The 15244-nt window shown below is 30.5% G+C and overlaps 2 protein-coding genes across 2 annotated transcripts; both read left to right on the top strand.

Annotated features, from left to right (window-relative positions):
• The first annotated feature begins 9301 nt into the window (after positions 1-9301).
• On the top strand, positions 9302-11275 carry LOC113850732. The gene is made up of 2 exons (XM_027481287.1): positions 9302-9962; positions 10269-11275. Exons 1-2 carry the CDS (start codon positions 9302-9304, stop codon positions 11273-11275), a joined length of 1668 nt encoding a protein of 555 aa, XP_027337088.1.
• A 2-nt stretch (positions 11276-11277) lies between these two features.
• LOC113850725 (uncharacterized mitochondrial protein AtMg00860-like) lies at positions 11278-11973 on the top strand. The gene has a single exon (XM_027481281.1). The coding sequence runs from the start codon at positions 11278-11280 to the stop codon at positions 11971-11973; it is 696 nt and encodes a 231-aa protein (XP_027337082.1).
• Positions 11974-15244: the final 3271 nt, after the last annotated feature.

Genomic DNA, 15244 nt, shown 5'->3' with positions numbered 1-15244 from the left:
CAAACAAGCTTAAAAATATCATTACAGGCAACATTTTTTAGATTCAGATGTAGTGATCAAATTATAAGTAGATTTAATAGAAAAAATCTCATTATTAGCATAACACCAATAAAACACATCATACCCCCTAAATTACTAGGGGGTTTAATTTGGACAATATGATCATAGATAGGTGCAAGAAATATATTTTTTTATCCTAGCTCAGTCCCAATCATTCTGAGATGAGAACAGAACAATAAGATCATTAAGATTATCAACATAAATAGACTGTAGAGCATAGTGAGATAAAGATTGAAGGTTAGTAATCCATCTATCATTCCAAAATTTAGCAAATAGGCCATCCCCAATAATTCACCCCAACCATTTGAAAAAAATATCCCAAACAGACAAATCACTCTTTCATAAGTAGGAAAAATTATGAAAATTAATAGCATAAGGACTTTTACGAATAAAAAATTTATATTTGCTGCTAATGACTTGAGCCCAAAATCATTGGGGGAAGACATCATCCACCAAAAAATTTTCATATCCCTGAACCTAAGGGCACCATCAGTCTTGGGCCTCCAGAATTTATCTTAGTCAATAAGGTGACACTTCGTACTCTGTAAGGAATTCCAAATAAATCTTTTACAAATATTATTTATCTTTTTACAAATAAAATTGAGGAGCAAAAGAGATTGCATAATATAAGATGAAATGCTCATAAGGCTGGATTGGGCGAAGGTGACTATACCAGATATAGAAAGGAAATTCATCTTCCAAAATGGAGAGTTTTTTCTTAATATACTATAAAACCAAAGTCTTGTCTAGAAGGCTTATGGTGGCAAACAGGGATCCCAAGGTAATTCCTAAATTGGATGGAGTGTTTGATTCCAAGACTCTCACTAATATCCTTAACTAACATGTAAATAGTTTTCCTATGACAAAATAGAGAGGATTTAGTATTATTAATTTTAGGTCCAGAAGCATAACATAACTCATTGAGGACAAATTTGAGAAATTCCAGGACTTAGAACTGCTAAAGGTAAAAGGAGACCACTCCTTACTTAGGGTTTTGTCTTAGAGTAAATTAGTTAACCTTTCAATGTATAAGACAAAAATGTAAGAAGAAATAGGATCCCTCTATCTAATACCCCTAGAAGGTTTGAACTTCTCAATCCTAGAACTATTCCAATTGATATACATTGAGGTAGTAAATACATAATGGTAAATAAACTCAGTAAGCTTAGGGTTTAGACTAACTTTTTGAAGGGTATCTCTAATAAAATTTTAATTTAGTCTATCATAAGTTTTTTCAAGGTCTAATTTAAAGATTATATAATCAAATTTTCCTTTAAAAATTATAGAAGGAATACAGAATTTCTTGAAAAATAAGAGAATTGTTGATGCCTTACTTGCCAGAAATAAAAGTGGATTGGTTGGGGAAAATTAGGTAAAGTAGGGATTCTCTAATCCTATTAGCTATAAGTTTGGTGATAATTTTATAACTCACGTTACAAAAGAATATGGATCTAAAATTCTTAATGGACTCGGGGCTTTCAGATTTAGGAATAAGAGTAATGGCAGTTTCATTAACTTTAGTAATTTGTTTAGGATTTCTATAAATATTTAAAATGAATTTATGAATGAAAGGTTCAAAAAGTCTCATTAAATTTTAAAAAATAAAGCATAGAAGTCACCTAAACTAGAAGATTTAAAGTTTTCTTTGCTAAACAAGGAAATTTTGATTTCTTTAAGAGTTAACTCAGAGTTTAATTTAGATTTATCATATTTCTTAATAGGAGAAAAAAATTAACAATATTAAAAAATGATTTGTTAAAATTGTTATCAGAATAAAGGTTCACAAAAAAAATTGAAAACAGTATGTTTAAGTTTTAAGGGATCATATTTCCAATTATTTAGATTATCTCTTAGAGTCTTGATAGAGTTTCATTTCATATAAAGAATGACAATTTTATAAAAGAATTTAGTATTTCTATCTTTAAATTTAATCTAATTAATTCTATAATGATCGAATTTAAAATAACAAGTTTTACTAAAAAAAATTAGTAAAAAATTTTAAAAAAATTATGTTGACAAGAATAGAATATCATGAAAGAAATCGTATATTTTTTAATAATAAATAAATACAATATATCATTTGTTCAAAAAATAAAAAATTTAAATTAACTATATTTATAAAAATAAAACATTTTAATATTAAATTTTGATTTTTAAATATTAGATAAGTAATAAATAATTAAATAAAATTTTTTATCATAAAAATATTTTTCATATTATCATTCAATCATGTGTTATCATATAAGAATTATAATATATTTTTTTATAATTGATTTAAAGGTTAATTTTTATATTAACGATAAATTAAAATTAAATTCATAAAATATTATAATATTACTTAAAAGTATATTGCATGTGACAAAGGAGGTATGTTATTAATTTTTTAAATAATGAGTCTAATTAAAAAATAGTCAAAATTTTAATAAAAGTCATGTTGACAGAATTGAAAATTATGAAGGAAATCGTACATTTTTTAATTAAAAATAAAATAACCTTAAGGGAGTATAGTATTAACATTTTTTCAAAAAATTAAATTTTTTAATTAAAAATAAAATAACCTTAAGGGAGTATAGTAGTAACATTTTTCCAAAAAATTAAATTTAAATATGTTTTTAATTGAAGTAAATATAGTTAAATTTTACTTTAAGTTCTCCAAGAACTTTTTTCCTTGTCAGTCTTTAATAATTTGTTTTATTTTTATAAACAATTAAAAATATATTTTGTAATAAGTTATGTGTAATAAAATCCCTTTTAAAGTACATCTAAATAAATTTCCCAATATCGCTAGTAAAATTTTTTCAATTACTAATTTTGTTTAATTTTCAAAACAAAGAGACTTTACATATAAACTATTTTTGTTTTTGGAAAAACATAATCAACCATATGGCTGGGGGAATAATTTAAATAAGGTAACATATTAATAGAATATATAAAATATGATATTTTTTTGAGAAGATACGTAAATATGGTGTTCCAAAAAATGTCATTGGCGATTTTTTCATGGAACAAAAAAAAAACTACCAGTTGCAGACTTGAATTACCTAAATCTGAGCTCTTAGGAAGCCTGAAAACTCACCACCAATGACCTTTGAACGCTATTAATGGTGTCTAAATGACCTGCAATACTTCTGCAACAACGTGAACGCCATTAATGGAGTTTAAAGGCTCTGAAAAATTGCCATTAGCGATCTTTGACCCTATAAGGTCTGTTCAACTCGTTACTGTAGTTGGTCACACTTGCTAGACATCTCTGAGATATGAAAAATCGCCATTGATGATTTTTGCATCATGAATCTCTGAAAAATCACTATTCAACCCGTCACTGTAGATATTCACGTTTGTCAGGCATCTCTCATATATAAAAAATTGCCAGCGGCGAGTTTTGGTGCTATAAATGGCATTCAAGTTGAGCAAAAATCATGCGCGAAGAAGAGAGACAAAGTGAAACCGTGTGAGGAAAAAGGAGGGTTCTGAAGAAGGATCTTAGAGAAGAAAAAGGAAGGGTGAGTTATAAGGTTGAATAAAGGTGAAGAAAATTTGAAAAAAATAATATTGAGTGTAATTTTTTAAAATTTATTTTTGAAGATGGTTAGAGATTTTACTTTGTATTCGAGGACGCATATTTAAGAAAAAATCTGCAATTTAAATGTAAGTTTAATAATTTTAAGTAATTGAAAATAAAATCTGCATTTATTTATATAGTTTAGTTAAAATTGTGAAATAATTATAATTAGTTATTTTTATACGTATTAATATAATTATTAAATTATATTATTTTTGGAGAAATGACGTAACAATTATTTGTTAGTTTAAATAGTTACTTAATATAAACTTTGAAATATATATTTACGGTAATATAATAAATTGTTATTATTTTAATAATTTGAAAACAAATTATGTTAAGTAATAATTAAAATTATTTAATATAAAAAATTGACAAAAAAATAGAATCTAAAAATGGATATTTAATAAAAGCATATTCGTTTTACACGTACCATTAATAAATTAAATTAATTTTTGTAATTAGTGTTTTTAACATTTATTACCATATTCTAAAAATATTATAAATTGGTTAAAAAATATAATTTATTTAATTTTGTATAATTAGTTAGTAAATATAATAATTTATGACATATTTATTGTAATCTAAAAATTCATGTTATATTTGTAATTATTTTTAGTCAATTTAAAACAAATTTTTCATATATTATTAATTGAATATGTTTAATATAAATAACAAATAAGAAAAAGTACCGCAAGTTAGATAAAATTCTATTTATAACATTCTATTTTGTATAAACTTTACGATAATAAAATTGTTTATGTTATATTTGTTGTTGTGTTATTATTATTATTATTATTTATTATTTTTTTTGTGGGACCGGAATTCTATTATTATTTAGTTATAATTGGTTAGTAAATTTAATAAATTATACTTTTCTTATTTTTTGTTTATAAATTAGACATAATAATTTTGTGTGGACTAATATAAATTTTTTATGACAAGAGATGAGACAATTACGTTCTCGCCACTTATCCATAATGCCACCTAGAGAAGAAATAAATGACATATTACGCGATGCTGGGTTTGATCGAGTTTTTAAAATTTATCATATACAAATAAATGGTCATTTGATTAATGCACTTGTCAAACATTGGAGGCCCCAAAATGCAAACATTTCATTTACTTTGTGGAGAATGCACAATTACATTAGAAGATATTTGTATCATTGTATGCTATTTGAACTCTGGATTAATGGTCTACTAGTGGGTCTACTAATCCCTATTCTACAGTGGTTCAAAACATGTGTGATAAGTTATTGGGGGGTCGACCGTCAGTGAGTGATATTGAAGGATCAGAAATTAGATTAAAGTGGCTTACAGAACATCTTGGTTGGCTTCCTGTTAATTCTGACATTAGAAGAGCACAACATGCACATGAATATATAGTTAGTCTGTTGGGACATGTCTTAATGCCAAATAAAAGCAATTTAGTGGCATATACAAAATTTATGCAGTTATCAGGGTTTAACATGCCTTTCATTTCTTTATAAAGGCTTGGATCATGGTTCACGACATGATGCTAGAGAAATTTGTGGGTGTATAATATTGTTGCAAGTATGGGCAACGCATCGACTATCGTGGTTGGCTCCAATCTTTGGTGAACCAATAGTATTTTCACTTGTTCTCAGATGGAGAAAAATACGATATCCAGCAAACTCACCATTTAAGAATATTAGCAGTATTAGATTGGCTCTGGATCAAATGGGTGTTCATGAGGTAAATTATTATAATATTCTTGTAATTGTTAATACCGTTAATTTCTGTATGTAACTTATAATAACATAAATATTTGCTTATTTCATGCAGTTTCTATTGCAACCATATGAGGATGATGATATCGATGCATTAATTGCAGATAATGTGAGAAGAGAACATTTTGTATGGTCAACTGTGAGCCCTTTGATTTGTTTCAAAGTTATAAAGTGGCATGTAGCTAATCGTGGCATGCAGCTGATTGTATCATGCGACAATTTAGATATGCACAGCCTATTCCTCAACCACCTAAAAGTCTGGAGAGGGTTTATAACAAAGACTTGTGAGGATTAAAAGAACCAAAGAATTGGAGGGTCATTCATGATAATTGGGTGATAATGTGGGAGCATCGGTATCAGCGTATCTTACTAGGATTGGAGATTGATCACTATTATCCTTCAGCCAAATATTGGGTATGGTACACACTTTATGCAACAAATTGGCTATGGTTATGCCAACCGATAGAGCAACCATCTGTAACGTCTAAAATTTTAAATGTCTGTTGTATGCTATTAATTGATTTTCTCGATTAATTTACATGAATAAGGTTAATAAGAGATTAATTGAATATTTATTAGAATTCAAATCTATGTTAATTAGGTAGACTAGAATTAAAAATTTATAGTAGAATTTCATCTTAGGAGAGCGACCAGTATAGTTTCAGTAATTTAAATTAGCAGAATAAAATAATATTATTTACCTTAGATCCAACGGTGGGGAAGTCATCCATCACATCTTGATCCAATGGTTCATAATCCACCTTGTGGCTCATTTGAGACCACAAAATTTATGAACCAATCAAAATTTGCCAAGTAACTCCATTCATCATAGCCACTTAGATCTTTTGCTTTCTCTCATCTCTTTATAAAATTGATCACTTCTCTCCCTCATTCTCTTCTTCATCTTTCTCCTTTTCTTACTTCCATAAGCTTTTCTCTCAAGCTCACCTACACTTGCAACTTAAAAACATCTTTGAAATCAAATTGGTGCTAAAAGGAAGTAGGGTTCTATCTATGTTGATATGCTTATATGGATGTGTGTACCTATCTATTTTATGTTTTAAATCTTTTAATACATGATATATGTGGTGTTTTTCTTTTATGATGTATAGTTGGGTTAATGGTGGTTTGGGTTAGTTTGAAGGTAGATCAAGTAGAAAAACAAAGAAGAGAAAGAAAACAGCAAGTTTAAAAACAAAATTTTCTAGGGTTTCCATACAAATACACTCTGTCGACCAATTATTTACAGTTTAAATATTATTAAAATATTTTTAACTTAAACTAGACATCCATATCTTTCTGTACATATAAATTATTAAGCAATTGGATTAGTATAGAATTAGTTATGAATTTTTGAAGTTTGGGTTAAGTTTCAGATTTTGATTTTGGGCAAGTAAGCTTGTGTAAGACATAACTCGTTCCACATAACTTGGATTGAGGTGAAACAAAATTTGTTAAAAAGCTAAGATATATTAGTTCATACCATAAAAATTTTACAGTCCAATTCATTTTGAGTAGTTCCCAGAATTTTTCTGAATTTACCTCTAGTACTATTGAGTCAGAAACAGAGCAACCTATAATAACCAACTTTAGAACCTTATAGCTTGAATTCTATTTAACCAAATAAAATGAAACTTTTTGGATATTAAAATTTGATTTCTTAAATTTAAAATGACATGAATTTCACAGTCATACACTTAGAATTCGAATTTTGGTGGATTTTAATATTTTTGAGTGCTATTCTGGCTAATCACAGGACAGGTAATAGTAGAAAGCAAAAATCTTGAGTTGTAGTTGTCAAAACTGAATGAGACCAATTAGGTTAGAAAATAGACAAACAGGGCTTCAACATACAAAAATTGAGTCTATTAAAGTCATATAGCAATAAACGTAGTAAAAAATAAAATAAGGAAAAATTTATCCTTTTAAGGAAATGATCTTGAATGTTAAGGTTTCATTTAATTATTTACTTATTTATTTATTTCTTTGCTATGATATTTGTGAATGTCTAATTGTGAGTTGGCACTAGTTATGGGAAAGCAAATATGATCCGTTAGGCTACACATATTTTGTAAGAATTATGGATAAATTGTAAAATTTTAAAGAGATATGTGAGATACAATATAAAAGTTATGAAAGTTTAAGATGATTGAAAGTTATAAGAAAGTCCTATATCACTTGGGCCAGCCCCAGATAAAAAGTTAAGGGGAATAAGTCGGTGCGAGCGTTGGGGAAAGTAAACCTAACAAATCCTGTATAGGAACAAGCTCGATCCTGATAACCAGACTATTATCCAGTAGTCTTATGGCCAAGAACTCCCAGGGAACCAAGGATAGGAATATATATGAGAATTAAGTACCTTATTATGTGATTGAAAGTATTTTAATTAATATTAATTCATTCCAATGTTGCTTTCAATTACAACTTTAAGTACTGTTATGTTACATGTATGATTCAGGTTCATATTCTGGTATATGTGTATCATAATCATTATGATCCTGTGTATTGCAAATGTTAGACATAAAATTTACTTTGTTTTGGGCTCTGTTTTCAGTAATCATAATTGAAATATTTCCTTATTAGTTTAATAACCCTTTATTTAAATAAAAACTAAAGCAATTGAGAATGAAAGCGATGTCACATAGAAACACACAACCCTACTGAGAATTTTTAGAAGTTCTCACATTACTTAGTTTTCGTTTCATTCTCAGATCTATATGATGGACGCAACAACAGTGATCTACATTAAGTTCTCGGATATGTAGTTACACTATGATCCTACCTTTCACTCTCTTTATATAGTTGGATCGTGTCGTTTTAGAGCTTATTTCTTTAGTAATAGGGACTTTTCTAGACCTCTTTTTCATCCTGCATTCGACCCAGCTACTCCATATTTTGCATTTCCACTGTACGCAACACATCCTACTCCTGCAGATTATACAGAACCTATATCTATTTCACCTTTGCGGGTGATCATCGAAGATCCGCTTGAATCTGAAAGTGACCCATCAGAAGCTACAGACTCATCATCATCCTCTCTTGGACCTGATGACTATACTCCTGCTGGGCTTGCTATGGCCAATGGTTTTCTGTCTGAGTAGTTGGTGGAGTAGTTAACTTTGTACAATATAGCCCTCTTTTGGTAGGATAGTTTATTGGGCCATGAAAGTAGTTTTAGGACACTAATCTTAGTTCTAAATTGTCTTATGAAATCTCGTTAGGACTGCACTTTGATAACATGGGCCACTGATCTTTTTGTATATAGTGGTTCATATATGTATTCCTAACTGTATGTAAATAACATGGTATCATATATACATATGTTTATCTAGTTACCTTTCTGTAAAATGTATGAGTTAAATTAATTACTATGTTTATCCAGGTTATTTCCATATTTGATCTTCTTTTATTTTTGTTTTTATAACGTTTCGCTCATTTATACATTTGATAATTTACTACAAAAATCAATATGAAATGAAGGAATGGAATAAATAAAAATTTTAATTAATGTAATGCAACTACTGCATTTAGTAATTATTACTTAAGCATAAACTAAATTCAGTAGGTGTTACAAATTTGGTATCAAAGCAGTTTATCCTAGCAAGGGCCTGAGGATTGGATTGATTATGCTCCATATATATTCTTTTAACTTTTAGATATAATGTACTGGATTATGGTTAAATTCTAGAAGTGTATTTGTAAGAGGTGTTTGTCCATGTGAGCTATTATTTACTAGCACATTAAACTTAGTAATGAGCTTGATCAACACAATGACTTTTGTTTTGTGTGTTCAAAATTTAATGGCTTCGGGACGGTGAGGTAGACAACGAATTGTACCTGAACAAGAGGACCAGACTGATTTTATGAATACGATGCAAGATATTACGCATGCCATGTGAGAACAAGCGGCTGTAGCAACTCAAATGATGGTTCGCGGAGGGAATCCAAATGGTCCTATAATGGATCTAGAGTATCTTAAATTTGCAGAATTTAGAAAAGCTAACTCGCCTAACTTTAGAGGAGCCTTTGATCCTGATAAAGTATTTTTTGTTTTAGATTGTACAAACTGTCAGAAGGTGGCCTTTGCCACCTATATGTTGGAAGCAGATGCGAAATTTTGGTGGAATGGTGTACGAAGGTTATTAGAAGAATCCCAAACTGAAATCACTTGGGATGTATTTAGTGATCCGTTCTATCAGAAGTATTTTCCTGCTTTTATCCGTAATGCCAAGGAACTAGAATTTATGCAACTTCATCAGGGAAACAGTAGTATATCGGAGTATATCGCTAATTTTGAGGAGTTGTGTAAGTTTTCCACAATCTATCAAAAGAACCCCAATGAGGTTTGGAAGTGCGTGAAGTTTGAAGGTGGACTGCGAGAGGATATTCTTGCCACCATAAGGCCAATGGAGATAAGAGGTTTCCCTACCTTAGTTAACAAGTGTCGATTTGTGGAAGACTGTAATAAAAAGTTGGTTGCTGTTAGGTCAACCAATAGTAAATTTAAGAAGGGATTGTCTACGCAAGCACCAAGGTTCAAGCCTAACTTTCAACAACAGAGGATGTTCCAACCTACTAGTAATAAAGGTAAATAACCTCATCAGCCTTTTAGGAACTAGATCTGCAATCAGTGCGGCAAGAATCATGGCAACCGCTCGTGCCTAGTAGGTCAAAATGTTTGCTTTGGATGTGGCAAACCTGGCCACAAGATCTACGAATGTCCAACCAGAAATCCGCAACAAAACTCTAGACCTCAACATTAAGGGCGAGTTTTCACCATGGATGCACATAAAGTTGAAAACTTTGAGGGATTAATTCGAGATACATGTGAAGTGAATGGTGAGACTCTAATTGTACTTTATGATTCAGGTGCTTCACATTCATTTATTTCAGGTAATTGCGTGTCTATTTTGCAAATTCCAATTTCTGAGTTATCATACGATTTGTTGGTATCTACTCCAACCAACAAACCTGTTAAAACTAGTCAGATATGTATGAATGTTCTTCTCCAAATTAATGATAGAACTTTTTCAGCCAATTTGATTTGTCTTCCTCTGTCTGGATTTCATATAATCTTGGGCATAGATTGGCTTTCTGCTAATCGTGTCATGCTCAATTGTTCTGATAAGACTGTAATTTTTTCCTCTGTTTCACTTCCTAAATCTCAAAACTTAGTAAACCTCTATTTGAACTCCATAACTATAAATCATTGCGGACTAGAGAGCCAGGGTTTCCTTCTTCTGTCAACCAGTGTGACAGAAGTTAATAAAAGAATGGAAGATATTCTAGTTGTCAAGGAATACCCTGATGTATTCCTAGAGGATATTCTCGAATTTCCTCCTGAAAGGGAAATAGAATTCACCATTGAACTAGTGCCGAGGACAGGGCCAATATCTATAGCTCCATATAGGATGTCACCTTTAGAATTAACAGAACTTAAAAAGCAGATTGAAGAACTCTTGGAAATAGGATTTATACGACCGAGTGCATCACTATGGGGAGCTCCAATTCTGTTAGTCAAAAAGAATGATGGAGGTATGTGGCTATGTGTAGATTATAGACAGTTGAACAAGATGACAATTAAGAATAAATATCTATTTTCAAGAATTGATGACCTCATGGATCAGTTGCAAGGGGCGATGGTATTTTTCAAGATTGACCTACGTTCTGGATATCATCAAATTCGAGTTCGAGAGCAAGATATTCCCAAGACATCATTTCAAACCCGTTATGGACATTATGAATACACTGTGATGTCCTTCGGGTTGACAAATGCACCAGCAATATTCATGGATTATATGAATAGAATATTTCAACCATATCTTGATAAATTTGTGGTGATGTTTATTGATGCATACTTGTTTACTCGAAGACAAAACAGGAGGATAAAGAGCATTTGAGAATGGTTCTACAAACTCTAAGAGAAAAGAAACTTTATGCTAAGCTATCTAAGTGTGAGTTTTGGATGGCTGAAGTGAAGTTTCTTGGACACGTAGTGTCCCAAGGAGGAGTTTTTGTGGACTCCAACAAAATAGAAGTCGTACTAAGTTGGGAAAGGCCAACCACAGTCACTGAAGTCAGAAGTTTTCTGGGTTTAGGTGGATATTATCGATGGTTTGTAAAAGATTTCTTTCAAGTGGCTCTGCCTTTGACGAAGTTAACTAGGAAAAATGCTCCATTTGAGTGGACACCAGAGTGTGAGCAGAGCTTTCAAGCATTGAAGAGAAAGTTAACAACGACTCCCGTGTTAACTTTGCCAGATCCTCAAGGACCATTTGAAGTCTACTATGATGCCTCCAAACAAGGACTAGGATGCGTACTAATACAAAATAAGAATGTGGTTGCATATGCTTCCAAGCAATTGAAACCACATGAAAGGAATTACCCAACACTTGACCTTGAGTTGGCAGCCAGATCCATTGTATTTGACAAATGGACCTCGTCATCACCATCGTCATCTACATCTTCACTCAGTTCACTACTTCCCTATTCTCCTTCAGATTCAAAGTCACCATTTTTATTGTTGACATTTATCCATTCTACCTCTCTGTTTGGGACAGTGCTTACATATGCATCCTCATCTTCTCATCAATGTTAATTGCAATTTCTTTGAAAATAACATATAACTCAATAGCAGGAGTTGGTGCATGATATTGGTGATGTATTTGAAACATCTGTACAACATTAGCACGTTTATTTTTGGAACTGTATAATATTGCATGAAACTGCCAAATATAGATATTGGACACTTATAAACAATACTTTCCATTGCTTTTGGAAACTCAAATTCAATATTTTGAGTAAGCCAATAACATAGTTCGTCAATGACATATTCTCTCTCATGTACACACATGTTAGCTTTTCACATCTAAATAACACACGTTTACGGGTATTTATAATAATCTAGCTATTAAAATATATTAACAAGAGCACACTCATTTTAGCTCTATAATGATCACGCTCTCTCTCTCTGTATGTATGTATGTATATATGTGTATATATATATAAATTCATATCTACTCACCTACAACTTGAATGAAAGAAGAACTCCGTATTTATAGGCAAGTATTTTAAAAATCGCCAATAGCAACTTTTAAAAATTTTAGATTAATTAATATTATTTAAAGTTCGCCAATAATGATTTTTTATTTTTTTCCTACTCCTAAAAATCGCCACTTGCAATTTCACATATATATTTTTTAATTATAGCACCAGAAGTCGTCAATGATAATTTTTGCCATAAATAAATTATTATTTTAAATCTTGCCATTGGTGAGTTTTAATTGTGATTTGATATATAAGATGAAAAAATCGCCACCGGCAACTTTTATGAAAATCCCATATTCATGTAATATAGGAAAAAATTTCATATTTTTTGTATTTTAAAAATAAAAAATCATATAAAAATAAAGAAGCTCCACATAGTCCTGAGCCACTTAAAAATGGATGAGCCAGGCCGAATTCTGTAAGGCCCATATTGAGGCGAGGCTTGGGTATAATCGTATAATGCTACTTGAACAATGAAGCATCAAAAGACCAAAAACCCACATCAAAGCATTATGGACCCAAAAAAGAAAGGAAAACAAAGCACAACTTTGCATTTACGTGGTTTCATTCATAAGCAGAGGAATTGCATTTTTAGATTTGTGCTAAATTATTAGAAAATTACATTCATTTTATTGTAATACAGCTTTATAAAAAAAATTGGTATTTGATTCTTTTAGATTAAAATTGATTTTACCTTTGAACTCATATTTGGACCAACATAATAGATTATAATATTTGTAGTGAATTCAGAAAATTAAATTAAATAGTAGAATTTTATATTTTTGAAAAAAAAATCAAATATTTGTCATATCATTGTAAAAATAATTTTAAATAAAATAAACTTAAGTCCATTTAAGTATAAGTTTACAAATACTCACTCAAATATACAGGAAGTGCGCATGTGAAAAGAGACTAAAATTAAAACACATGTAAGCCCAGAATAAGGAAATTTAGACAGAGAAGAAACTGCTTACCCCTTAATACAAAATTAGGCGTAAATTGGGCTCGCCAATTGCATATTCTGCCATGATGAAACAACAATGAGAGAGATGGAAGGTCCTAGTCAAACGATTTAAGCAGAAGCTTTCTACTATATAAAATCAAATTAACAATTGAACATATTGAATATTGCGTCTATCATATTAGATATATATTAATGTAAAAAGTAGTAATAATTGTTTTGCTTATGTTAATTTTTATCTGAATGGCTAAGAAAATAAATTCTCACCTAAAAATTTCTCCCTAGTTAGTCGTGTCAAGAACTTGATTCATGTATAGACACTAAAACCAACCCAGCCTTAGACCATTTCACAAAGATTTGGTGCATTAATAAATTAACTAAAAGAGTTAGTCATACCATTTTTTGACTAAAAGAAAATAATTAAAATCTGGCTAAAAGTTTTATTGCCTTGTTGGTAAAATCTAAAATATAATAAAACCAACCACACATTTAAGAGAATAAAGGCTACGTTGTTTCAAGACAAATGCATTGTTCTGGTCCAAATGAAAGCTTTTCACCTATCTCTTACTGTTCCTGTAAATGATACACTTGTCTGTTATAATTTCTGTTCTTATCTTTTGTTATGACATTCCTGTTGAATATTCTAAATTATTCTTGAATGTGATGAAAAATGTACCTTCAAAGGCACTTTGATGGTGAAGTTAGTGTTCAGTATATAACAATAAATGCGATTAATATTCTAAAATCAACTCTTTTACCTATCGTTCTTACTATGGGCTTTAATGGGTCAGCCCTACATTATCTTTCTGATTGCTTAGACGTTTAGCTTTTTTTTATTGGTTAATTATCTTAATTAGCCTGTTAATTTATTTTGATGTGACTAAAAATGTGTTAGTATTTCTATCTAAAAGTGAGGCCAAAGGGGTGTGGATACCCTTCGTCCTGAGATAAGGTCGAAGGAGTGTAGGTAGATGAAGTGCGCTGAAGGGATATTCAGTTTCTTTTTTCTATAAAAATGATTGAATAATGTCAAGGGAAAAAAATAGAATTTGTTGGGTTGAGTTGGTAGCTGCTCCAAACGGGTGAAAGATAATGGATATTGGAAGATTGCAATGGTCAGGTTCAGTTCTGGGTATCGGTTACCGATAGGACCCGAGAGCTCTTGCCTAAAATTAAAAGAGAGTATTTTAGTTGAAACCCTCAACTAAAACACAACACCATTTTTTCTTGCGCCGCTACCTCCCTTCTCAACACCGTTTCTTCCATTTTCTCCTCTTGTCTTCCCTACCTATTCTCCCTCCCTACCTCTTTCTCTCCTGTTTCTTCAACAGTCAACATATTTATCCCCTCTCAAATTGAAAAAAATCAAGGAAGAAGAAGGTATATTTCTTCCTTATTTATCATTTGGGTTAGAGTTTTTCTATCCCTATTTAAGTATTTGTGTTTATTTAGTCTTTCCTTGAATGTTATTTTGTTCTATCCCTATTAGAGTTTCTGAATTCTACATTTTTAATATCTTTTTTTAAGATTTTATCTCTCACACATCCTCATTAATACCACTTTGTGTCTCTATTTTCGGTATTGGATCCCTTAGAAATTAAAGAAGGTAAATTTTCTCTTGTATTTTGTTATTCTTGGACTTCTTTAGGGTTTGTACTTTCCTTGAATGTTTTTGTTATTTTCTTCTATGTGTGTATTTTGTGTCTCTATTTTTAGCACTAGATCCTACATTTGACATATGTGATATCACAGAATAGAACTTCATATTTATGTTACATAAATATAAATGTTCTGCTACAACTAGGAAATGAGAGCAATGGACCTTTGATTTCGTATTAAAAAACAAAATAAAATAGTTTTT

The sequence above is a fragment of the Abrus precatorius genome, unplaced genomic scaffold, assembly GCF_003935025.1.
Source record: "Abrus precatorius isolate BTA unplaced genomic scaffold, Abrus_2018 Scaffold10, whole genome shotgun sequence".
NCBI lineage: Eukaryota > Viridiplantae > Streptophyta > Magnoliopsida > Fabales > Fabaceae > Abrus > Abrus precatorius.
Note: the sequence above shows the minus strand (reverse complement) of the source record. Positions and strands in the feature narration are given on the sequence as shown.